We start from the raw sequence: 25246 nt of genomic DNA on the forward strand, positions 1-25246 counted from the left end.
ATGAAGGTCATGTCTAAGCAAGACATGCATTAAAGTCTGGGTGCCGTGTGGCATCCAAAAGGTTATTATAAAGTCAGGCTTATGAAAGAGGCTAAAGCTATTAGCTATGTAACCAGTTTCTTGCCATCACACCGCACACAGTCTTGGAAATGAAAGGATTGGCATCCCACCTGGAGAAGGACAAAATTAGAGCTGCCCTGCCATTTAATGAAAATGTATGTGTGTATTTCCAAATTGAACAAAACCAAGGTATGCTGTCTCCATGCATTTGTTTCTTGTCACGAGATGCAAGAAACTTGCTTCATTACATCCCATATATATCCGCAGCTGCTGGCTAAGAGGTTGCAAGTTGGATCACCAGAAATGGCAGCCACAATTTGATAGAGGTGAATTGCAAGAACAGTTGTGCTTTCGTTTAAGTCCACACTTAATGTAGTAACAGTCAATCTTGTGCCCCTGTTAAAGCACCTCTCGTGGCCTGCATGTTGCTTTGCAACATTAATCAATCAGTCGATCACATTCCCTTAAGCCATAGTTGCAAGCATTGGCAACAGCTGCAAAATTTGAAATGTATGAAAGGGATGAACAACTTTCATTAACAAGTGTACTTAACATCAAAAAGCTATGAGTAAAGCATTTACAATATTGAAGCATGCAGAATTGAATGAACCAGGCATTCACATTACTTCGAAGCATCACATTTAAGGCATCTTTAAATTATCAGCATTTTGCTTGAAAGTGTTCTCCAAGTTGCCAAGGGCATAGCTGTCTCTGACACTCCCATATTTGTAAGCGTAAACATATGAATATCAATTAACAGAAATGTTTGCACCATACGTTTACATTGTGTCCCTGTAGCGCAATGCAAATTTCTTGTATTTATGGCAATACTCTTGGCAGTCTTGAAATTACCTGGACCTAAGTTTTGACGTAGAATTTTTACTCTTCTTGAATAGTAGCTCCTTTCTTGGATCTACTTTTGCTGCCATTTGAAAAAATGTAATTAAGAGGCTGCAGCAATGCTGAAAGTCGGTCTCAGTTAAAGCTGAAGGATTATGCCTTAAAACTGTGACATTAAAATGAAGACGATGTAATCCTTTAATGGCAGCTGTCAGTAATTAACAAATGCTAAAGCAAAGGTTTAAACAAAGCAACATAACTCAAATGACAAAGGCACAGGTAGTACACAGTGTGTGAAAAAACACTTTATTATAAAAAAAAAACTGCAGAAAAAAGTTTTTGAAAGATGGAGGTGGACTAGAAGTCATAAAAAAGCCTTGCAAGGCCATATCGTATGCCAAATGCCACAACGCTGGACCAAACCTGAAAAACAGAACATAATAAAAGACATAATTAGGTGCCATGAATCATGCAACCCACTGTTGCAGACTACATGAAGATTTCAAACATCTTACAATACAGAAATGCTAGTTAATGAGAGTTGGTCTCATAACAGAGTAAGTGACAAAATTTCTGTCTCGACAAGACAATACGCTCACAGGAAGACGGAGATCTGAAGTGATCAACAATGTTTGCACATGGGAAGCCCCAGTTGCCTTTAGCATTAGAGGTGTGTGCGGAGTCCCTTTATGGGGGCTGTTATGATCGGCCAGCGGGGGTAGTTACCTTCTAGCCTCTCCTAGCCTGCTACGACAAATCACTTCGTGAAGCCAACAATGCGTCTCCCTCGGACAGACTACTGGCGCCGCAAGGCGAGACACATTTGGCGGACCGAGTATTGTTAGCTGGTCCGCTGTCACCTTCATGGACCAATTTAATTCAGATTATTTGGATTCCGCATTCCCCCCGGAATCTGGTAATAATCAGTCATTTGACAGGCGCGGCAGCTAACTGCGGATTCAGCTCAGGAACCAAGACTTGCCGGCTTGGGTCGAGCACGACAACCCCTGTATACGAGGCCCCACTCCTTTCAGTGTGTTCAGTGAAACAAAAGTACGGGAGTGAGCGTGAACCCTCGCCCTCAAAGGCAGGTCCTTCGACGACTTTGGACGCTCCGACTGGACAGAGTTTGGACGGCAGTTTTACCTGGCCTAGGGATCTAGGGAGGACAGACGCTTTCGGCTCCTCAGTGTGCTTTGTTTCAGTCATGCTAGCCTGATGAAATGTAACGTTCTCCACCCTTCATGTAGATATCGTAAATAAATCCCATACTCTTCATTCTTGATGAGAACAAAATCCTCCCTTCAACAACGTCTGTAGTGCGGATGAGTCGGACGACGGCATGGGCCGGCTACCCCCTTTTGACATGCCCGACCCCAACTCTTACAGGGCCTTGGTTTTCTGTGTTTTGGTGGGCGGATGCCATGAGCGCGACAACTTGGTTCGCCTTCATCATAGACGAATTTCGTGAGCTTCGCCCACAAAGTGCCTGATAAAGACGAGTGCCCTCTTCACAATATTAGCTCCAACTTGACACTAATTTTTTCCTTTGTAGGTAGCTAGCTGCTATACTGTGCCAAGCCCCAATTCCCCAAAAGCACAAGAAATCATTAGTTAAATCTCATCCTTTAACCCTTGCTAATCTGAATTTTTTAATGAAGTGAAAATATCATATCATAGACATATGAATGAAAAATGTCCAAAGGAATATTTCCACTCGAGATTCTCGCAATGAATTGACTGTTTTTCTCATGAACTGACAAAAACACAATGTGTTGTAAGCAGCATGTGGTTCATCGAACTTCCTATTTCACAACCATTATGGTTTGAAATATGGCGACAGATTATCTGAAAACCATTTATGTGACACCCAAGGCAAGATATGTGCATTAGACAGCAGGCTTTAAAAATAGAGTGCTGTGGCATAAGACCTCATCGTAATGTGATGCGTGGACATTTGTGAAATTTCAGGGAAAGCTACATTTACCTGCGGCACAAAGTTCACAAATTATGTAATTAGAATTGCTGACACTCACATTGCTAAAAAATTGTGTGTTTTAGTTTGGCGTCTTTATGCTCCGCTCAGCGGCTGAGTGGAGTGGAAGCGCGAATGCGCATGCACCCTCCACATAGCCACAAGTGGGCTAGCGGAGTGAGAAACACGGTCAACTAACAAGCTGCCCAAGCGGAGCATGGAACGTCACTGTCGTCTTTTGCTAGCAAGAGTGGTCGATGCAGGCGCCTTCTGTCGCGCTTGCATCGAGGTACCACACTTGCCTCACTCTTTCCAAGATGGCTGCCTCCAGTGGCATGTTCTCGACCATGCCGTGCACTTCAGCCGTGCCTTTGTGTTTGTCTGCGCAGCGCAATCCATGAAAGCAATTTCGCATAAACGAAAATTTATGTTTCGGGAAAGAAGTTGTAAGTGCTGGCCCCTTTGAAAACCCCACAGCGTGGGAGGATGTGGTGTGCGCTGTACAGCGCATTTGCGTCAGAGAAGATTGGGTCGGATGCAGAATGCAAGCTTGCTGGCTATGACATGGCATTCCCCAAGATGGCGCTTTATTTTCCACTAGATAAAATGGAATGGTAACACATTACAAGCGCACGTCTAGATATTTCATGGACAAATAAGTTACATATATTCTTTTTACTTTATAAAAGAGACCAATGGGTGTTTTTCTTTTGTTTCACTACCCTGAATTCGGCCAGAGGGCGCTGCAACTATGAAAGGTTCGCTCCGCTCCACTAAAAGTATAACTAAAACATGAGAATCGCCTGCCGCTCCACTGTGGCTTAGCAGGGAAACACCGAGTGTAGCGGACTGTAAAGATGCTCAAATGAAACACTCTAATAGTTTTGTTGTTTGTTTTTGTCTAGGTTGGATAATTCCTGCAAAACATTACGATTTCTACAGGAATCATGGACCAAAAAGAGTTAATGCAACCAATCCAAGCACATCCTAAGTTCAGCACTGATAGGCATGAAGCAGGACTCATTGTTAGACCACAGAAATTTGAGTTGGTGGTCAAGAATAGCAGTATCACAAAACCCTGACGCATATGTCAGTCAGCTTGGTACATGGGTCACAAGTCGCACCATGACTGTGTGGCTGAAGGCTTGGCATGTGCCCAACGTCAGCCATTCTTCCATCCTTCACTCTGCGTTTCTATGCACGCAATAAAAGACAAGCCTGGTGCTACACTGTCACTTCTCTGGGATTGCAAAGGGCCCTCCGCCCACATCCTTTCAGTTTCAGTTCATTAGTTTCAGACAGATATGGTGCAGTGTGTAGTACAAATGTCATCTACTATCCTGTTGAGTGCCTAGTATGCTCAGCTTTCAGTGAAACAGTCACAGTGTGTCGTGTGAACACTTAACGATGACAACTGAACCCCACATCAATGGTGATGTAATGACAATCCCTGCTTTAAGCCTAAAGCTGCAGTGCATCTGCTACACACTTTGAACTGATTGCAATAATTATAATGAATCACTGTTGTGTGCTTGAGGAGTTCAGGCTCAATGCTGTAATTATGGAGTCAGCAGCAGAATAAACAAGATACAAGCACTGTATAAGAATTTGGTGTCTTTTCCTGTTGCCTGCAATCTCTTTCATGGTGCAGAAAATGATGAGTACTGAATTCGCTACCTCCCTTAAATTCGAGGTTTATTCAATTAATGAATTAATTAATTAATTTCACTTTAAGTTCACAGTGAAGTCTCTGTAGCCACATGCACATGCTAAGCTAAAGTTTTAACACTGTATGTTTAAAGCAATCTGCTTCAAGAATTTGAGACAAAAAAAAGACGGTAAAATGGTAAGAATGTGAGTGTGGAAAGATGAAATCATGAATATTCATCAATGGCTTTTTCTTTCACTCAGCCTATCTTAGTCACTATTTTTTGCCAATAACCATTATGAAACTGCTGGCACAAAAACTCCAGCTATTTTGTTAAGATTGACACTTTATAAGCCTTCGCAGGTTAGTTTCTGAAAGAATCCACTCTACATGCATAAACTAAAGCAGAAGGGAATTTGTCAAAGGCAAAACAAAACTTGTCACTTTTGGTAAGTAGATGTCATTCAGCTATATTGCTGCTGACTTCCAACAAGTGTTTTTCAATAGAACACAATCTTTGGCCCAGCAGCAGAGAATTTGAGTTAAATTCACTTCAATGAATTTTTAGCCCATTTACCTTGGTTAAACCATAGTCTAACCACACTGTGACTGGGATGTCTTCGCAGCTTCAATCCCGCAAGGCCCAACATATCATTTTTGCTACAATAAGTTTGATACCTCACAATTCTGAAAAATAGTAGTGTTTTTGATACGCTAAAGATAGCAAATTACAAAAGCCCACTTTTTTGCTTCATGTGCAAGATCAGCTGCTGTTTAGGCTTTGTGGGTCATGTTAGATCATACAGGGAATGGTACACACATTTCACCATTTGCTCTGATCGTACAGTCACGATGTCCTTTGCTGAAAACACACTTGGGTGTGGTTATTATTTGCTTCCCAATACAAGCTGCTCTCACTTGAACAGCAACAAAGACTGGAAATAACGAAAGCATAATTTGCTGTTTCATGTTTGTGATAAGCTGCCAATTAAGATACCTGGATAGCGAGGAGCGCAGTGGTGACCGACTGCTCATGCCGCTTGCCACCCCACACGAGCACAAGATTTATGAGCGTGAAGTTGCTGCAGTCCACCTCGTCACTGTCTTTCTCGTGTACTGGTTTGCACTGCACCAGACCTAAGCTTCGATAGAAGTGGAGCACCAGTTTCCCCATAGGATGAAGCGAGGACACCCGGAACCGCACTGTGCTTGCTTCCATTTTGTCTTCCTCCGCACAGAATCTGCATGTGACAGCAATGGAAACAGTTAACAATGGCTTTTCAGCCGTATGACTTGAAGCTATAGTGGGCATTACATCTACAACCCTTCCTTTCAAACCACTGGGTACTAGAATGTGTATGCGTGTGCACTGAATGTGAACTAAAATGAATGGACACCATATGGCACATGGTCACAAATTTTTATACTACTCTACATATCTAGGCAAGCTCACGAACTTAAAGAAAAAAAAAGAGAGGGAGAAGAAGAGGCATAGACTTTTCAGCAACAGTGATGACTTACAGGGTTGCTGTGAGGTCCAGATTGTGTATATAACTAGTAATGAAATGCCGCGTGCTGAAGTTAAGCAAAATTTTCAGCTAAAAGAAGTTCAGGGGAATTAACAGCATCTCCAACAACATCATTCACATGAAACTCATCATTGCCCTAGCTTTCATGTCTTACTGTAACTGCATAAAAACTTTACTTCGCGCTTCACTATTGGCACAGTATGGAAAGAGCTGCTAGCATTCAATTTAATATATGTTGACGTCTCATTCTCTGTTCAAAGCAAGAGGCCGAAGTGGCAGTGGTACCTCGGAAGCCTGTGTCTTGGGCACGGAACCAGGTGAAAGAGCTGCGGCACACTGTACAGGAAGTTGAACACTTGTGGAAGAAAGAACAGTAGCATGGTCTTGCTGAAATGGCCCAGGATGCCCACCACGGCAAAGGTCATGCCAGCAAAGTAGCAGAATGTGTCACCAACAAAAACTTGAGATGGGTACCTGCAACAAAGAAAACAGCACGATAATAGCTGTTTCCTTCTACATACAAGCAAGCCATCACAACTTATGCAAGCAATGCAGAGAGGTGGGACTCATGTACTTCAGTCCGACCTATGGAATAAATGCAACCCATCGTATTCAAATCAAATCAAATCAAATCAAATTAAGTTTATTCTTCCCTAAAGAAATTGAGGGAGGCCTGAATAAAAAGTGAAAACTAGTTCTCTTGACGAAGGTTCAGGTCCCCGCTTACGTAACAGACAGCCGTGGTGACCACGGAAAAAAAATTTACTTAGTCATACAATTCAGTCGCAATTATTACACAAATGTGATACAAGCACAGGCATCAGTAAAATGAAGGGATGTAGAAGAGACTATAAAGCATATAACAATGTGAATGAGTGTAATGTGAGAGAATCGTACAAAATGTACAAAATATAAATACAAGGTGTCCTACAGTTGTATAACAAAAAGTATGCATAAAGTTTTTTTTTTCATTTTTTTATTGCAATCTCATTCTCATGCAGATAATTCAAAAAAGCAGGGAGAGTGTGTCGAAGCATCTGTGTACCATAACATGTGCGGGAATATGGCTTGCTTCAAATATCTGTATGACGTGTAGGGTAAATGTGTGTCTTCAATGTTAAATGAGCAATAGAATCTAGCATCTTCTCAGGGGTGATAACATTTTGCTGGTATTTTATTGCCAGTGTATATGCGTAAAGACTGGGAATGCAGATAAGGTTAAAGCACTCGAAAAAGGGTTTAGTATGGGCATGGAAAGGCTCACCAACTATGTGTTGAAGTGCTTTCTCTTGAAGCGTATGCAGATGGTTTATGTTTATTAAAGTTGTTTTACCCCAAACAAGCAAGCAATAATTCAAGTGAGAGCAAACAGTGCATAGTAGATAGACAATTTAATACTAGATGGTAGAAAGAAATGTAAGTTTGCCAATATGCTGACAGCTTTTGATATCCGAGTAATTATGCAATTGATGTAGCTATTCCAGGACATATACTTATGAAAGTACGCTCCAAGTGTTTTAACAGAGTCAACCACCTCCACGGCAGAATTGTTAAGAATAGGATTTCCTGTTAGTGCGGCGGTCAATTGTCTTGGAATGAAAAGAATGGCTTTGGTTTTGTAAGCATTTATCTCTAATGAGTTCAATGTAGTCCATGCGCTCAAATTTTCCAGGCATTCATTTATGTCACGTTGAAGCGAATTGCAATCAGTATGACGAAATAAAAGTGTTGTGTCATATGCATATATGATGAATGTTGGTTTTTGGTTTATGCAAGTAATATCATTGACATAGAAATTGAACAACAGTGGTCCAAGAATACTATTTCCAGCATATTCTAGAGCCAAGAGCATACTAGTGGCATGTGGCAAACAACGAGCAAACTGCACAGATGTCCTAGTCACCATTGCCCCCCAACTGAGCATGCATTCATCACCCTCCTTCCTCCTGCCTACACTTTGAGCCCACAAAGCTCAAAGACTAGCGGCCCCTCTGTGACATGAGTCAATGAGAAAGAAGTAGTCAATAAAGCCAGAGAAAGTATAGGGGCAATTAATTATTATGTTTAATAGAAATGTTGCAAAAAGGTAAAGGGGAAACTGGCCAGATGTGAAACATCATATCACTTTTTCATGTTCCTTGAATATGCCGGACCTATCAGCCTGTGTTATAACTTCGTTCATTTTATTTCCATCAGGACGGTGTGTGCACACTATTTTTCATCGCTTATTTCAGTCAAACACATTCAAAACTATGTTTAACAGCAAACATGCTTATGTATTGTAAAATCTACAAAGTTTAATAAATTTCCAATTCATAGGAGTATTTATGGAATGCAGCCTGGCATTCCAGCCTGTGAATAACCACTGTGAAAGGTAAATTACAGAATAATATTACGTACTGTATTTACCCTATTTTATTGCATGCTCCATTTAAAAATGCACCTCAATTTCATGGCCAGAAATGATAAACACAATGGTTTTCATTGCCCACCCACCAGTTTTTCATGGAATGAAAAACAGTAATGCTCAATTGTTCAGATGGCTACAGTGGAGCGGGCATCACTCATTGCGGCTTTCAGAGGCCTTATCAATATAAACAGCTCACAGTATCTCATATTCAGTGCCATCTATGGCATCTGAAACACCGCATTTCTTGCACTGCAGACCATACCAGCCTGACGAACTTATGGAATAGGCACAAAGCACAATTTCTACAGCTTCCGTGCCATGTGGATTTGATTGGATAAGAAACATTTTTAGTAAATATGTTGTTTCAATTTGTACTCAAATCCAACATGCATGTCATTTTTAGTACACTGCTCTGAAAAAATAAAGTGCACATTAGAATTTATTAAGTGCAGAAATTAATAAAACTTCACAAATAAACTTGTTCTTAATCATGCTGTAGTGCATGTCCCAACTGCAGAACTGAAGTTGAGCAGTAATTAGGTGATATTAAATAGTAGAAATAGTGTGCTTGGCAACAACTTAAAGAAACACCTCAAAATCTATGGCAAAATGCATTTATGTTTCAGTTAGCACTTATCGGCACGAGGGAGTGCCAATAAGTAATCGAGCTGATTGGACAGAACAAGTCAGTTTTAAACAAAATAGACAATGTGATATAACAATTTGTTATGAAAACTCAAGGGCTTGCACTAGGATGTAGGGCTGTGTCAAATGTGAAAAGCATCACTTTTGAGTCATTAAATTTTGAGCAAGGATGACAAGGCCTCTGCTCATTAGGTTCCAATCTCAATAGTTCAATAGTATGCTTCCGTTTTCCTCATGCACTTGTTGTACTATGTCATGTGAGTAAACATTGATATTGCATATCAACCAAGAAATTTTATAACAACTTTAATTTAAGAGGGAAGGGAGCTTTCGCTCAGGGGCTCCTATCTAAATACATGGAAATAGAAAGATAATTTTTCTTGGCAACCACTGTACCCATTTTGATGAGGTTTGTTGCACTTAAAAGAAAAAGTTTAAATCTAATGACTGTTGAGGCTGAATTTTGATTTAGGCCAGCAATTACTTAACAAAATTTTGTGAAGATTTCACATTTTTAGAGAAAGTAAACTATAAAGTTTACCACTTTGTAGCTATGCAGTGAAAAATATATCACAATTCTGTGAACTGCTGCTAATAGTAGATATAAAGTGTACAAAATTACCGCTAAAATGTGAGTAGAACTTAACAATTGTCAACACTACAACAAATTTATGCAAGCTGCAAACTTATATACTGGATTTGTCTGCTTTAGATGCTTTAAGGGGTGCAGTTTACGTAACTGCCATACTTGTTATTGTTGCAGAGTTACAGATGAGTAAACTTCATGCAGCTACTTTTTGAAACTTACTATATTTAAAAAAGCTTGTAAGAGATTCCAGGCTCTAAATCAAAATTCTTCTTGCAACAGTCACTTGAACTAGCCTTTCTCTCTCAAATGAAACAAACTTCACTCAAATCAGTCCAGGGGTTATCTCAAAGAAGCATTTCTGCATTTAACATGTATTTGATTAAGTGCCATCGAAGTTGGTCCTGAGCTAAAGCTTCCTCATAAGAAATATTTATTTGTGTAGCCATGAAACATCTTAGGTTAAGAAATGTTCAAGAAATGCTGTTGATGTACTGGCATTCACAAGGTGTCAAAAAACCCTTCAAGAAACTGCCTTTCAGTTCAATTTTACTCGAGGTTCTTACACGAAAAAATAATGTTTAAGCACAATTGTGCAATTAAAATCTAGGAGCACCATTTTTGGGGAAAGAGGAAATACTCCAATCCGCACCTCTCCAACTGCATTATGGTGTGTAGTCAGACGTGTATGTCAACGTACGAGTCTGAGTGAATGCTACTCGAAAGAGTTGACGACACAACTACATGTCACTTCGAGCATGGGTGTCTGCCTCCTTCGCAAACTTTGTGCCACAATGCCTTGCAACACGAATCCACAACGCCACTCTTAGCCACAACCACCAGAGAACATTGGTCAACCCCATCACCTCCACACAAACTCCATGCATACAGACTGTCTAACAGACACACAGAACTGCCGACCATGTACATACTCTAAATAGTCATGTCTAAGTATTCATGTCACAAACTCTATATACACGAATTTTGTCAGGACAGCAGTTTTCGTGCCATCTTATTTTCTTCTCTTTACATTCCCGCACTATTCTGCCATCTTTATTTTCATTTTCCTCCACATGCCTCTCCCTGCTCTACTTTGTGCTGTGGACTTTCATGCTAGGCCTATCAGAACCACCTGTGACATCCCACTTGCCCCCCACCACACAATTACTATGTTCATCCAATAAAACGGCTAAGCCTCAGCCTGCTGCGTCAAATACTCCCGGTACTCTAATCACTCCTCGCGGTCCTACATTTCAACCACCTTTGGCTGCAGCTCGAGGTCATCCTCCTGGCTTTATGACAGCTGCTATTCGTTTCCTGGACATGCCTTTCCCGGTGATATGTGTTATCCAGGCGTCTCCTGATGTGGCACCATACGTACAGCCCTGACTTGAATTCATCTGGAGCGCTGCATCTCCACCAATTCCAAGGGCCTCCAACATACCGTATTTACTCGGATCTAGGCGGACCCCGATACTAAGCCAGCCCCCTAAAAGTCCAAAACCAACAAAAAAATAATATATTACCTCGAATGTAGGCTGAACAAAAAAAGCGAGGACAGCGTTCACAAAATGCAAACAGCATTTATTGAATCTGAACGTGCAGAACTCATTCAACGTTGTCGTTGCTGCTAGACTCGTCGCTGTGTTCCTTATCACTGTCACCTTCAAACAGTGCACTATCTTCGGTACCATCAAGCGCATTAGATATGCTGCACTTTCTAAAGGTGCGCATGATCAAAGTACCTGGGATGTCGTCCCACGCTGCAGCTACCCAGCCTGCCAGCTGCGATAGCGATGCACGGTTGATGCGGCCCGTTGCCGTTAGCATGTGGTCTTCGTCAGTCAACCAGTCCGTGTCATATTTCCGCAGACGATTCTTGAAAGGTTTGTTGATGCAGTCATCAAGTGGCTGCAACTGGCCCATCATGCCGCCCGGTATGACAGCGAGGTCCATGTTCGCTTGGGCAAGCGCAGCCTTCATGTTGTCGGTCAAGTGCCCACGGTAAGAGTCGACGACAAGGAGCGAGTTCTTTGTCAAAAGAGCTCCTGGACGCCGTCGCCACACAATCTTAACCCACTCTTCCACCATGGCACTCGTCATCCACCCGTTCTCACTTGCATGCACAATGACATTTCTTGGGAAAGTTACTCGAGCAGGCAGTGTCTTCCCTCTAAATATCATATAAGGAGGGAGTTTATGTCCATTAGCTGTGCAGCACACCATCACAGTTGCGCACTGCTTCTCGTAGCCCGCAGAGCACACCTTCACCGCCTTGGCACCCTTTTCATTCACGGTGTACGCCACTGGCATATCAAAATACACAGCCGTCTGGTCGGCGATGCCGCTTTGCCCAAGGTTGTAGCCTGCCGCTTCTCTCTTTCGCAGCATGTAGCGCTGAAAAGCTATCAGCCTTTCTTTGAAATCGCTTGGCAGCTTCTGGGTGACTGAAGTGCAATGTCAGAGGCTGAAGCCAAAGCGCTTCATGAATTTCTGAAGCCAGCCCCGGCTGGATTTGAAATCCTTTGGCGTTAGGCCTCGCTCTCTCGAAAGTTCCCTAGCTTTTGCTTGGAGCACTTCTGTTGTTACTGGAAGAGCAGCCGCTCTCTGCGTCTGAACAAAGTCGGCCAAAACTGTCTCCACTTCATGGTGACGGCCTTTCTTCGGTCCGCTAAATGCCATCTTCATTGCAGTGCACACAAAAAGGTGCTGTCGTTGTCCCCTCCAACGACGACCGTTTTTCTTGTCAACGCTGAAGTCCCGCCTGGCTTTAAGGTTCGATGATGCCTCTGTGGCTATCACAACTTTTCGCTTGAAAGCGGCCCTGTAGTGGCATCTCCTGCTTAGTGCCATCGTGATAACACCACGCCGCACACCAATACGGCCGACACGACACAGGTCAAAATAGCGACCTCGCTTGTGTACGGTTGGCTACTAGCACAGCTAGTAGTGGCTGTGATACTGACTTTTCTAGATGGCACTAGCTATGCCCCATATTTAGCAGTTTCAATGAAAAACTGGCACGTTTTTTAAAATCCTTGAATATGAGCCGAGCCTAGAGTTTGGAATGTGATTATTTGAAAAAAACTGTCGGCCTAGATTCGTATAAATACGGTACAAGGCATGCTGACCATTCATCCAGGCAATTCGAATGCAGCTTTGCAAGCGTACTCTCCTGCTCCTGCCAATGACAGTGATTCAATACATGCACATATGACGTCAGTTCCACCTGAATGGCTGAGAACTCCTCCTGTGAGTCTCAATGAGTGCCTTTCCAAGCCCTCAGTGGACAGGACACACTGCCTGGCGAACTACCAAAGCACACTGGCACAGATACCAAAACATGCTCCAACACATCCACTGCAAGCGAGACTGGCTACTCAAGCTGGAGGCTGGATTCAACCTCCGTAGCATCACATCACAGCTAAATTGGTACAATATCATGGTAGCTATGCTTCCCTCTACTCATGCATTTTCATTTCTCTTGCTCCCAAGTTCGTCCTGGGTGGAGGAGTTATGCGACAGTCCCACTGCCACCAACTCATGGAGCAGGTGAGGTACGCAGGAAGAAAAATGAAGCCGGCTTCGGTGAAGTGTGACTGCAGCACAGGCAGCACCTTCTCCATTCCTCCTCGGATGCCATGCCCTGCCCCAGAAGCCCTCAATAAACTGGAGACTGTCTATCCAATCTCGCTGTCTCCCCACTGGTATGTTTTTTCCCCACATTCCGGTACTCATGGTGCACTAAGCTTTTGTGAAATGAATCGGAATGTGTAGCTAGCATCCTTTGCAATACTCCTTCGGCATCATTTTACTTTGATTAGTGCGAGTTACGTTAATCTGAGATCACTGCACAAATGTTCTGTCAAAAGCAACAGAGCTTAGCACTCACCAATTGTACTTCAGGAGACCCAAGGTGGTGAAGAGAAATGGAGGCATCAGGTAGAGTGAAAAAAGGTGGCTTTTCCAGCAGTCACCTGGCAACCAGAGAGACCAGAAGTAAAAATCCATGAGGCATACTGTACACAATACACAATGCATGCAAAACACTGCAGAAAAACTGCCTAAATGGCAATGAATTAGGTAACTTCAGTGTAAAACCATGCAGGAAGAAAAAAGACTATGAGGGAGCATCACGAGACCATTATGAAGCTTAGTCACAAAAACTACTGTGCATACTATGCATACATTATGCATATCCAATGCACACGTTAGAATCTACGTGAAGTGAAGCTTTCGTGAGGTGGTTTTCTTGCGCTCATGTGAGTGCTCTTGCGTGCACATGCTCTCACTCACATTCTGCATGACGTAATGCATGTGCCAATGTTTCGGAGAGCTATTTGCACTGACACGAAAGGAGTACACGTGCAATTAAGGCATAATGGTTTGAGCATCAGGTTGTTGTGCTGGGAGACCGAAGATCAATACCACCAATGGACAGGTAATTCTTTTACTTTCTGTTTGTGGGCTATTTGGCAAGACAGCAGCTGAAGCCAAGGTCAGCCAAGTCCGAGAGGGTTTGCTTTACAAGTCAGAGAATACTGACATGCAAGCTGTTTACAGATTTAGGTAAGCAAGATGGCTGAAGAGAAATACACACAATGTCCTGTTGATTGTCGTTATTTTCATCCACACAAGACAAGTGGCTCGTAACATATGACCTCCTCAGTGCCGACTAGTCAGACTGGGAGAACTGGTGAACATGTATGGTTTAAGACTGCAACTAACGAGTATGCTTCCTTTGTCTTCTCAGTGCATTCCCTACCTCTCAAGAAGCAACTCATGCAAAAATGAACATTGCATACCAGTTTTACCATCTATAGAGAGGTCGTAAAAACACCTAAATGTAGTAAGTTAAATTTCTAATAGCAGGTGGAGCAAATGCTTCAGTGCTCTGTCATCCTGTCTCAGCAGGACAGCCATGACAAACCAGTGTGGCAGAACTGTCTGCACTGTGACAGACGAAGGGATTTGTAAGCTGCTGATTAATTCTGCGTTGGAAGAAAGTGAAGACGAAGAAACAGTTTCTGTCCACTGAACTAGCATATGAAAAAAAAAAAAACATCAGCAGTCAAAGGGCTAAGCTTGGCGACATGACAATGTAAGAAAGTGGCAGGGAACAGGATTACAGGTGACATGAGGGCAGCAAATGGGCCTGGTATGACCTCATGGCAACAGTGAGTGGCTCGACCACGTAATGGTAACGTGAGGATTGAAACGATGGAACACAGATAAAGGCTGAAAATTGCTATTGTCAGGGCTACAAAGACTAGTGAGTGATGTATGCAGTGGGCTTACTTTCATAGAGTCAATGCATTAATGGGCACAAAAGGGAGAGAAAAAGAAGGAAAGGTGGTGTCAGAGGAGGTTGTCTCGTTAAGGCTCACAGCCTGGTGCAATGCTCTCTCCTAAGGTTTTTCCTTCCTCCATGTGCAAAACTCTGTGTGTGCTCATAACTCAGGAGTATTATAGCAATGGTTGCAACCTCTGGTCTGACAAAAAAACTGGCCATGTGATGAAAGGGATGTGTAGACAAATGTTCGTGCCAAACTAAAAGTAAACAAACAAAATTGCAATTGCATAAAAAATAAACAAGCAGCACTTATCCTGTGATCGCCTATATACAGGTTGAGACACTCTTAATGAACAAATCTAGTGTGTAGAGCATGAGGTCACTATGACATGCATCGAACATTGTGGCATGGCAACATTGCAGAGCACAGAAAAAAAAAAGAACACTGCTTTAGCCCGTTGACTGTGGCAGCATGTTCTGAAGTCCCCATTCCTGTGTGTGAAGACCCACCTGTACGTCACTCGTCATATTCCTCTGGTGCTTTATAACACACCAGTGAGTCATGCACTTTTGAAACTTCCTCAAGCACCAGAGAGATGGTAACAAGAAGCTTGAAATCATAAGCAACAACAATTTTTCCTTTTAATTAATTTCCAGCAAAAATGTTTCTAGCACACTGCAGGAAAGCCCAACACAACTGCATACGAAGAATAACCAGTGTGTCCTACCAGTGACCCATGCTACAGTGAACATGTTAAAGAGTACATGCTTTCAAAAGGAGGCAGCATTTAATATCACCACACAAGGTTAGGTAAGCTGGCTTTGAGGGGCCACGAGATAGATTTCTAAAACAGGCCTCTATCTTATGCAGTAAATTGTCCATCATCTCAATGCAGTGATTGAGTACATTTTGATCAAGTGTATTCTTTGTTATTTTTCTTGTTGTAGCTAACAATAGCCACATAAATAGAAATTAACAGAAAGAGTGTCAAATTTTTAACAGCTAGCGGCAGTTCGTGACCGTGATTACAAATATGTTTGTGGCTTATACTTTCATTCTAGGTGAAGCAGGTGACATCTGAATGTCTTTAGAAAGCTCACCAGTTACAAAGCTTCCACATCCACCTGCTAAGTTTCTGAAATCACATTGTATTGCCTATCACATGGTGTCTGCCTCTACTAGACAGTAAAAAAGAAGGAATTGTGCAACAATGCTGGGCGTCTTAATGGTAGAACTCGCAACCACCCCTCAGTACCATAATACCTCGTTTAAAAATAAATAAAATTTTAGTGTTTTAACGTTCAAAACTGCAGGACACATCGCAAGGGATGCTGTCACTGAGTGCTCTGGATTAACTTTGACCACCTGATATTTTCTATTCTTTGTCTTAGCCATGGTCACGGAGGAAGACATTTAGGAGGTGAAACTCCTGTCAGCGCCAGCGAGCGCGGGCGACCAGATAAGGTCACAATTGTATGCGCCGACAGGGCCGTATGCAGTGGCGGCGCCATGTGGCGCGTCGTAGAAGCCGCAGCGAAAAAAAAAATGAAGCACCCGAAAGGCGGCTCTGGCGTGCTCTCCAGCCACTACCTCCATGCCCTCAATAGAAGTCAGGCACGCGCGGCTGAACGGGAGCAACACGCTCGACCAGTTGCCCTGGCAACCGCCGCAAATGGCAGCAATTTCTTTCCAGGCCGCCAGCATGATAATGACTCCACGGGCTTGGGACCTTTTCTGGTCGCCGCAAACAGCGGAGTTTCCACTCCTAAATGTTTCTTGCTCCGTGACCACAGTACAAGATCATTTTTTGCATTCTGCCCTCATCAAGATGCAGCCACCGTGGCCAAGAATAAAACCCGTGACCTTGTGCTTAGCAGCGCAAGCAGTAGGTTCAATAAAGATAGCTGACACCCATGAATGCTGCAAGACTCTGCAACACCAGCAACTCCAATGTAAGTTCTATACAGTAGAACCTCGTTAAAAAGAAACCTCAAAGGAGTGGAGAAAAATGTTCCATTTAATAGGAGTTCCTTTTACTGAGAAAGATGCATAGAGGTGCAGCATGATGTCATATGCCTTTTGAACATGGTTAGATTTGCTAAGCATAAAGAAGTGAATGCAGCAGCTAGTTTGTCCCATGGTTCAAGCGTGGCCAATGGCTACTGGATCGATTAGGCTTCACTAGTTTTGGTTTCGGGGAGGTGTTGGCGATGTATCAGAACAAAAACATAGCTCTTATTGCTCCTGTCAGTGGCTGAATAACATGTAGTGAGCAGGGGGATCCCAAATTATCGAATTAATTCATTCATTTATTCATTTATTATACTCTCAAGACCACAAGGTATGGCGCACTATAAGGCATCAAAATTTTGGTTGCCCTTATTTTGGTCGTCTACGGAGCGAGTGACGGCTACAAGTTGTCCAGGTGTGCTCTGCTATTCTATGCATTAAAAATCTATCAAATATTTGCCTGACTAAGCCTTTTCTACCCCTCTTTGAGGACAACTTCATGGAATGAAGACAGATGTCACAAGAAATGTGTTTCAGGTTCTGCCTCTTTCTGAAAAAGAAAAAAAAATCCTTTAAAGCTTGCTTTTTTGGCTCTGTTTACAGAGAGTTACAAAAATTTTGGTTCCGATTAACAAAAATTATTTGCATTACCTAAATACAATATCAGCTAATTAGAGGCTGCTAATCCATTCAAGTGGCAATTCCATTTAAGCGACTTCCCTTTATCAAGCTTCTACTTTATTTGTTAAAACGGACGTTTGGACGAGTTGGCAAGCCATATTTGAAACAGAACAGCGTGGTTTTAATGGGAACCAGGGAACAGCGCGGTTTTGACGTACATGTCGTTTCTCCCTGCTTGTCCCCATCAAAACCGCGCTGTTCTGTTTCAAATTCTACTTTATATCACAAATTACCACAGGCTTATAAAGAGCACTCACCAAACAATTCTATCAGATTAAAAATTATGATGGAGGTAGCAATGACAGCAGACTGGCCAGCTTCAAGACCATTGATGCCGGCAAGTATGTTGATGGCATTTGTGCAGAACACAGCAAGCATGCCCATGTATATGTAGTATAATGGACCTGCAAGATAATCCACATTTAGTATGAAGGGTACTTGTGTGTGATGCAGACAAATTTATGCCATTCGTGCTATGCTCAGATATCTACATAGGTGGTAAATTCACTTTGCATCATGGAATACAATATTTGAAAGAAAGCAGGAAAACAGACCAAGGTGTATCGAACCAATGGGGTTCTGGCTTGTGTCATAGTATGTTACAAATCTTTGAGATCCTATGAAAATGAATCCTGCTGATCAATTGCTGTTTTACATTCAACATCAATGACCACATCTAAGTTTAAACAGAATATTTGGCTGAAAAATAAAGAACAAGCTTAGTGTTTCAAGTATGCTGAATACAAATTTATGATGCTGAAGCAAGCCTCATTTCAACACTTGCTAACATTCCAACACAATTCTTTCTTTTTTTTTAGGTGCAATTCCCTCTCTGCAATATTTCATTTTTCTTGGCTTTTTGGTGGGAGCAGCTTCTACCAGCTAAGACAGCAATGCCATCATGACCTTCAGTCTCTATATGAAAGCTATTCACATGCACTCATGCCTCATATTAACGAAACATGACGTCATAAACTAATGAATATAAGAATAATCATAATTCACTTTGATATTTCCATAGAAACACATGCATTCAAAATCTCATTTTAAGAAATGAAGCATTACCTATATTCCATTTCATACATAGCAGGCAATGCTGTGGAAGTTACACAAATAGTGTGGTCACTCCGTGCATTTTGCAGTGGAGTTATTTTTTATGTGCAACGCTTTCCAAGGTATAACTACTTCGTATATTAAAAACACTACTTGCAAAGGCAAGTTTACATCAAATGACGTATTATTTGTAGTGGTGTGCGAATATTAGAAAAGTTCGAATATTATCAAATATTATCTTCTTAATATTCGTATTCGATTTGAAAAATATATATTCAAAGATGTTTGATTATTCGGTTGGATACGGATATTCGAATCAAATCGAATAAATTGCTGGCTGTGCGAGAGCAAACACGCTTCTCATAATTTTTTCTTCCATTCAATCTAAGAATACTGGGGCGATTTCGTGCTGAATTTTGTGACGATTTTGCGCTGCTAGCGAAATTTTGCCTGTAAAGCACAATTAGCCACTTAAATTCTAAACTTTATGGTAAAACCAGCCTTTCAGTGGCAAGAGCAACGGGTTTGTGGGCAACGAAGGTGCCCTTTTCTTCTTTTTTGCAGTGTCACCCCCAATTCCAGAGCTTATAGCTTGACAGCAAGTGCAATGACTGTCAACTGGCACAGGCTGAAGTTCTTTCGAGTTTACGAGCATTTGATGCGGTATAACAAGGCAAAGGCTGGCGAGGACAGCTGGTGGCTATTACCAAATTTTCCAAGTTAACCTGAGCCAAATACACAATGTTTTAGTATAATGGCTCACTAGTCTAGCTTACGAACATAGACAATACAATTGCAATGTTCCACCATAACAAATAAACCCAACTTGCTAATAAATGCATGTGCATACCATTATTTGATATTTGAAGCTAAGTATTCATACGCGCTTCATAATTGAAAATTTTAATATTAACACACCCCTAATTATTCATGCAGCTTCGTGCTCCCAGTAAGTGGTGTACTATGTTTTGGTCACAAGCACAGGTGATGCACTGTGAACCACCGCAGAAACATCTCACTCTGCTCGTTAGGTGGAAAATAGGTTCAGATCCCCCCCCCCCAACATTTTTCAGGTAAAAATACATAATATTTTGCAATGTTAATGTACGAGACTTAATTCTTGATCGAACTACCGACGCACACCTGTATCTTTCTTTGAGATGTGACACACCATTGTTTGGTCAGGGATACGGGCAGTCAGAGAAGTCGCTCTGGCCTTCGTAGCAGTGCCTGCTATGTATGAAATGGAGTACAGAAATGTACGTAACAAACCACCTTTAGATAAGAATTAAAATTTACTGAGAATTCCAGACTGATTAGACAGAAATCTGTGATTGCACAATGCTGCTAGTAACTCATCTGATGAGGTAGATTCAAAGTATCAAAAGCTGTCAAGAGACCTGCAAGGCCCTAAAGTACCATTGCTGCCAAGTCCGTGGCTGCTCTACTTCTGCACTTTACAGCTGCTGATTCCCACATTCTCCATGAACCATACACTGTGCCTGGCTGGGTTCAGTGAGAGTCGTGTACCATCACACAAGAATAAAACAAGAACAGCAGCATATGTGGCTTGCAGTACACACTGCGTAGTGCAACTGCAGGATCAATAGGCTGCTTCACATCCTACTCTAGCATTTTTGGCAATCGCTCAACACATGGCCTCTGAAGTCGGACGGCACGCTAAAGTCTACGCTCAGCTTATTGGCAGTTCTTGATCCTGCCAGAGAACTGCTGCAAGCTTCTGATCTCATATGCTTGTAACTGAATGCCAGCATGGTAGTTTAGAAAAGCCTAGCAGTGCACCTAGTAGAGCGCAGCAACAAGCATTGTATGAACCTGGAAAATTGCAGTGCTGGGGGGACACACTCATGAAACACTGATGAGTCAAGCAATCAGTTCATTGATTTATGCAGGGAGGATAAGTTGATATCATGTGCACTGTTATTTCTTTCTCCAAAAAGGCAGAGCAGTACCACAGCACACAAAAGAGAACAGAGAGAGAAAACATGGCTGCTTCTGTGTTGTCCTTCTGTCTTTAGTAAAGATAGATTCCCTTGACTTTTGCCCTTTTGCACGTCAAGTTACTATGCTGCCTGTTTCAAGGTGACCACTGAAACCTAGCCAAATAGATAATACTGGCTAAAGACAGTGTCAAAACTGACCAAGCCACAGGTCATTGCCAAGCACAAAGCGGAAGGGCTTGGGCACAATGATGGTCGTGTTGTTGAAGGTGACGTAATAGACGACGAGTAATGGCAGAGATGCCAATGTTGGCAACAGCAGCTTGTCCCGCCACTTGAGGTCCAGCACATCGTCCGCAAAGCCCAGCAGCAGCATGCAGCAGATGGACAGTAGCGCCGCCAGAAGCTCGACAAACTGCACAAGGAAGACAGGCAGCACCAGTAAAGGGACACTGCGGAGGTATATTAAGTGAAGCTCCACACAGCCAAACTCAATATAACGAGGGTGGCACCCCCACTTTGCCCACTCAATGTAATGAGTGGCAATTTTTGTCGCCACCACCACCGCACCACTGCTTTGTCCCGGTAAAATGCTGCTTCCATAACTGTACACAGTGCCTTTTTGACCTTTGCATGAGCAGTCAAAAAGAGCACTCTCAGATTGCCTTGGCAATGAGGGAATGAGAGTGTCCCAGTGAGAGACTAACCAGACATGCTGTGCACTTCACGAATCGCTGAGTCATACCTGTGGTTGCTGCTTTTCTTCAGCACTGTTCTACTGCATTTTACCCTTGCTAATTAATTCAGTGAAGGAATAAACCAGCCTATTGTCCTCTATGTTGGGATTCGTCATTTCATATTCCCATAATGAGCATGGATATAAAAAATTATTGGATATACCAAAGTAAATTTCAAGTGTTTCTCCAACATCACTGCTTAACGAATAGCTGTTTATAAGAAATATTGGATATGATAAAGGCGTTTTTCTGTCAGATGCGGCTTTGTTTTGACGACAGTCAATTGTAGTAATTTACATTTCTGCAATAGTAAGCGGTTGATTTTACCACGACAGGAATCTTGATAGGCCAAGAAAGATGCTAGGACAAGAAGATGGGCAACATTGGCACTCGAAGGCACTCCTAGCTGCAATATCATGGAATTTAACGGCATTACCCATGCCTACTTAACAATTTATCTGCAAAGCAAATCTACATTGGACTCTGAGAGCCGACCAGGCAAGCCTCAAGAACCTTTTCTGTGCGAAAATGGCACAATACAAGACGCACTGAAATCCATGATGTTACAGTGCCACACCGGCGCTGTAACTTCAGTGCAAAATTTAAGGAAAGTTCGGTCTTCATTTTATTTAGTATTGATCAAATGTTTCTGCCAGATCAATTAAATACAAGTTATGAAAGAACACATTATCAATCAAAATTTATTTAGTGTTCCTCTTTACTGTCCCTTTGAGCTTGGTACAGATTTCACAGCTACTGGTGAAGAAGACTGTACTGGAACCAGTATGAAACATTTTGTGTTTTCTTCTTTGAAACATTTCCTATGCAACCATCGCTTACTAAGTGCAATGCGGAATTAACCCAGAGAACATAACTTATAGCCAATGTTCTCTTGCAGTGTACTTCAGCATTTTGTAAAGGAGAGAAGCAGACAAGAGGCCATCCCTGCAATCACCTGCTTTACTCTGCTTCTTTGTCTTTCCTGGCAACCTTTGTCCTTGGTTACCTCCAATCTCCAGTTCTTGCGCTGCCTTGTGATCGCCTAACGATGCCAGTTCTTACACTCTGCCATGCTGCAAGTTTAGTTTCCGCTGTGACTCCATAGCCACTCTGGTCGCTGAACTTCATAGCTGTTTCGGAAGGGTTGCAGGTCTCGCAGACGATTATCTCGCCACACTTGGCAAAGCATGGCAGCAGCTCTTGTACACTGAACAGCAGCTGGCCGCACTGACCCTTCGTGCAAGCAACGAAATCGTCTGGCCAACTATCACGTGCCTCTTCACAACATTGCCGGTGATGGATCAAGGCTTGCTGATAGGTTTCAAACTGCCGAGCATGACAAAATGCCAACTGCTGTCGAGTCATCTATGTCTGAAGGCGAGGTCAAAAGCGATGCCTTCTCAGAAGCTGCAATATTTTCCGCGCTTTAACCAGGGAACAGCTGTATTTGTGCCTGAGTCTGTGGTCTCTTGTTGATCTGATAGGGAGCTTTGGGCAGTAGGATAAGGTCTTCGATAATGACGGCCTCAGCGATGCTAGCCGTCTTGGCTTTCTTTATTTAGCGAGACCTCACTCGGTGAAGGACAAATGGCTGCATGTTCAGCCAACGAATGCTGCGAAATCCTGAGCTATGGCTCCGATGGGTCCAGAAGTGTATCGTTTGTGGATTCCGTGGACAGATAACGGTCGTGGAGTGGTAGCTGCCCATCATCGCAGCTCGACGGGCCCACGACGTTTAGAGGCATAGACGGCCGTTGCCTGTGAATTTGAACTTGGCTTCTCCCAGTAGTTACGTGTTGAACAGAGCTTTCGGAGAGCGGGAGCTCATAGGCCACCGGGCAGTGTGTCACAGCAGGAGCAGCAGTTTGCTAGGAAATACCCACCAGATGGAATGAAGCTGATGGCGTCACCTGATGAGCCGGCGCTTCCATGTGCCCAAGTGATGGAGAGCTTGTATACCGTGTTGATGACTGCTGTGGATGGAAAGTGGGCACGTCCAGGTGGTGCATCTCACGAGCTGCGACCACAAAACACTGCTGGTCGGAGTCGTTGCATGCATAGGCGAGCGGGCCGAAGACAGCTACTAAAGCTTCACTCCATTCAGGCCAGGGCCAGTACCTGATGTCTGCGTGCTCATGCCATCCCTTGGCGCCACCACAAAGCCAGCATACTGCAACCGCCCATTTCTCACAGTCTGACCAAGCATGGCAAGCACAGAGTGCAATGGCTGTTCCCACCAAAACGATGGTGTTACCCTGGAAGCCACGGAACTCCGGCAATTCCCAAATAGCTGGCAATAGTAAAGCTGTGGGCAAGAACCTGGAGGTTACCAAGGCAACTTAGTCTAGTTGCTGTGAGAGCAGTGAGATGGCTCGTGTGACGTCCCTGAGGATGTCTGGTAAGCCTCTCGAGGAGCCCCGGGTGGCATCCGCGGAGAATACAGCAGCCTTGGTACTTTCACTACCGAGATCTACGGCAAGGGAAGCATGTATGGCATTCTTTGGCAGCCCAGTGGTGGATGGTGTCCTGGGGCAGTGATCCATGGCAAGGGAAACATGACTAGCGCTCTCTGGCCGCAGGAGGCATCCCGCACAGCGCAGACCCATGAGGACTATCCTTAAGGTTGGGCCGCCTTCAACTGCATTTGCGGCCAAAGTCGCGGACAGTGCAGTGGTCGTGGCATTCACAGCAGCGAGATCCATCTCCAAAGGCAGCGTGGATGGCATGGCTTGGTGGCTCAGAGGTTGAGGTAGTCCCAGGTACACCATCCATGACAAGGGAAGTGTTGACAGCATTCCCTCACCAAGAGGACCCAGGACAGTGAGAACCAGGAGGACACAAGGTCTTCACAGTACGGTGCTTAAGGCAGGAGTGCCTTAAGACTGGCCTTTCGTCGACTGCACCATTGCAAAGGAGAGAAGCAGACAAGAAGCCATGCCTGTGATCACCTGCTTTACTCTGCTTCTTCGTCTTTCATGGTGCCCGCCGTGTGAGCGTCTACGCCCAAGTGCGTCTCTTTGTCCTCAGTGCACTCCCATCCCCAGTCCTTGTGCTGGCTTGTGAGTGGCTAATGATGCCAATCCCTACAATTTAAGCACTTAGACAAAGTAAAAGTTAACAGCAGTGCAACATTTCAAAATTGGAAATAAGTGCTGCATGCCTCTGACTTCATCATCATCAGCCTATCTTTTTTTGTACAGTGCAGGACAAAGGCCTCTCCCTGCGATCTCCAATTACTCCTGTCTTGCGCTAGCCGATTCACATTTGCGCATGAAAATTTCATAGTTTCATCAACCCACCAAGTATTATGTCGTCCTCGATAGCGCTTCCCTTCCCTTGGCACCAAATCTGTAACTGTTATGGTTCATTGGTTATTTACCCTACACAATACATGACCTGGCCAGCTCCCTTTTCTCCCTTAATGTCAACCAGAATATCTGCTATCCCAATTTGCACTCTGATCCACACCACTCTCTTCCAGTCTTTTAACATAATGCCTAATGTTTTTCTTTCCATCGCTCTTTGCACAGTCCTTATCTTGGTCTCGAGCTTCTTTGTTAACAACCAAGTTTGTGCCCCATATGTTAGATTGTACACTTTTCGTTTCAATGGCAGTGGTAAGCTTTCAGTTAGGATTTGGTAATGCCTGCCGTATCCATTCCTACCCATTATTCTTCTGCAAGTTTCCTTCTCATGATCAAGGTCCCCTGTCAGTAACTGACCTAGGAAAACATACTCCTGTATAGATTCTACAGGCTAACTGGCGATCCTGAATTCTTGTTTAATTACCAGGTTATTGAACATTACCTTTGTCTTC

The 25246-nt window shown here is 43.2% G+C and overlaps 1 protein-coding gene across 1 annotated transcript in view; it reads right to left on the reverse strand.

The window, feature by feature from the left end:
- Positions 1-1183: 1183 nt before the first annotated feature.
- Alg7 (Alg7 dolichyl-phosphate N-acetylglucosaminephosphotransferase) overlaps positions 1184-25246 on the reverse strand; it is a 28067-nt gene continuing 4004 nt past the window's right edge. The window contains exons 3-8 of the mRNA XM_075692435.1: positions 20894-21107; positions 17936-18082; positions 13586-13670; positions 6338-6526; positions 5521-5764; positions 1184-1323 (exon numbers count right to left, since the gene is read on the reverse strand). Coding sequence (XP_075548550.1) covers positions 1258-1323; positions 5521-5764; positions 6338-6526; positions 13586-13670; positions 17936-18082; positions 20894-21107 — 945 coding nt within the window. The 3' untranslated portion in view covers positions 1184-1257. The remainder of the gene's footprint in view (positions 1324-5520; positions 5765-6337; positions 6527-13585; positions 13671-17935; positions 18083-20893; positions 21108-25246) is intronic.

The sequence above is a fragment of the Dermacentor variabilis genome, chromosome 5 (assembly GCF_050947875.1).
Source record: "Dermacentor variabilis isolate Ectoservices chromosome 5, ASM5094787v1, whole genome shotgun sequence".
Classification (NCBI taxonomy): domain Eukaryota; kingdom Metazoa; phylum Arthropoda; class Arachnida; order Ixodida; family Ixodidae; genus Dermacentor; species Dermacentor variabilis.